The following is an 888-nucleotide window of genomic DNA, read 5'->3' as shown; positions in this document are numbered from 1 at the left end:
CGGCGGGCCGGGAGCGGCGGCGGGGCCCCGGGAGCGCCTCTAACCTGCGCCTTTCCCCGATTTCGTTTTGCAGGGGCGTTTTGGGGGGGAATGGAGGCGATCGCCAGTCAGATGGGAAATGGGAGAGATGCAAGCTCCTCCCCAAATTCAAAGCAAGAGCTGCAGCCGTACCAGGGCTCCAATACCCTCAAGCCCAACCAAGTGGGTGAGACCTCCCTGTACGGCGTGCCCATCGTGTCCCTGGTCATCGACGGGCAGGAGCGGCTGTGCCTGGCGCAGATCTCCAACACGCTGCTCAAGAACTACAGCTACAATGAGATCCACAACCGGCGCGTGGCCCTGGGCATCACCTGCGTGCAGTGCACGCCGGTGCAGCTGGAGATCCTGCGGCGGGCCGGAGCCATGCCCATCTCCTCCCGCCGCTGCGGCATGATCACCAAGAGGGAGGCGGAGCGGCTCTGCAAGTCCTTCCTGGGCGAGCACAAGCCGCCCAAGCTGCCCGAGAACTTCGCCTTCGACGTGGTGCACGAGTGCGCCTGGGGCTCCCGGGGCAGCTTCATCCCGGCGCGCTACAACAGCTCCCGCGCCAAGTGCATCAAGTGCAGCTACTGCAGCATGTACTTCTCCCCCAACAAGTTCATCTTCCACTCCCACCGCACCCCGGACTCCAAGTACACCCAGCCCGACGCCGCCAACTTCAACTCCTGGCGCCGCCACCTCAAGCTCAGCGACAAGACGGCCACGGAGGAGCTGTCGCACGCCTGGGAGGATGTCAAGGCCATGTTCAACGGCGGCACCCGCAAGCGGACCTTCTCCCTGCAAGGGGCGGCCGCCGGCGGGCCCGGGGCCGGCTCCCCCGCCGCCAAGGCCGCCCTGCACCCGCCGCCG

General features: G+C 66.8%; 1 protein-coding gene across 1 annotated transcript in view; it reads left to right on the top strand.

Annotated features, from left to right (window-relative positions):
• The first annotated feature begins 90 nt into the window (after positions 1–90).
• The window catches only part of SKOR1 (SKI family transcriptional corepressor 1), a 3,763-nt gene continuing 2,965 nt past the window's right edge, over positions 91–888 (top strand). Inside the window, 1 exon segment of the mRNA XM_041469321.1 lies at positions 91–888. This exon segment is cut by the window's right edge and continues 12 nt beyond it. Coding sequence (XP_041325255.1) covers positions 91–888 — 798 coding nt within the window.

This window comes from Pyrgilauda ruficollis, unplaced genomic scaffold, assembly GCF_017590135.1.
Source record: "Pyrgilauda ruficollis isolate IOZ18807 unplaced genomic scaffold, ASM1759013v1 scaffold23, whole genome shotgun sequence".
NCBI lineage: Eukaryota > Metazoa > Chordata > Aves > Passeriformes > Passeridae > Pyrgilauda > Pyrgilauda ruficollis.
The sequence above is the reverse complement of the archived record's forward strand: the minus strand, read 5'-3'. Positions and strand labels throughout refer to the sequence as shown.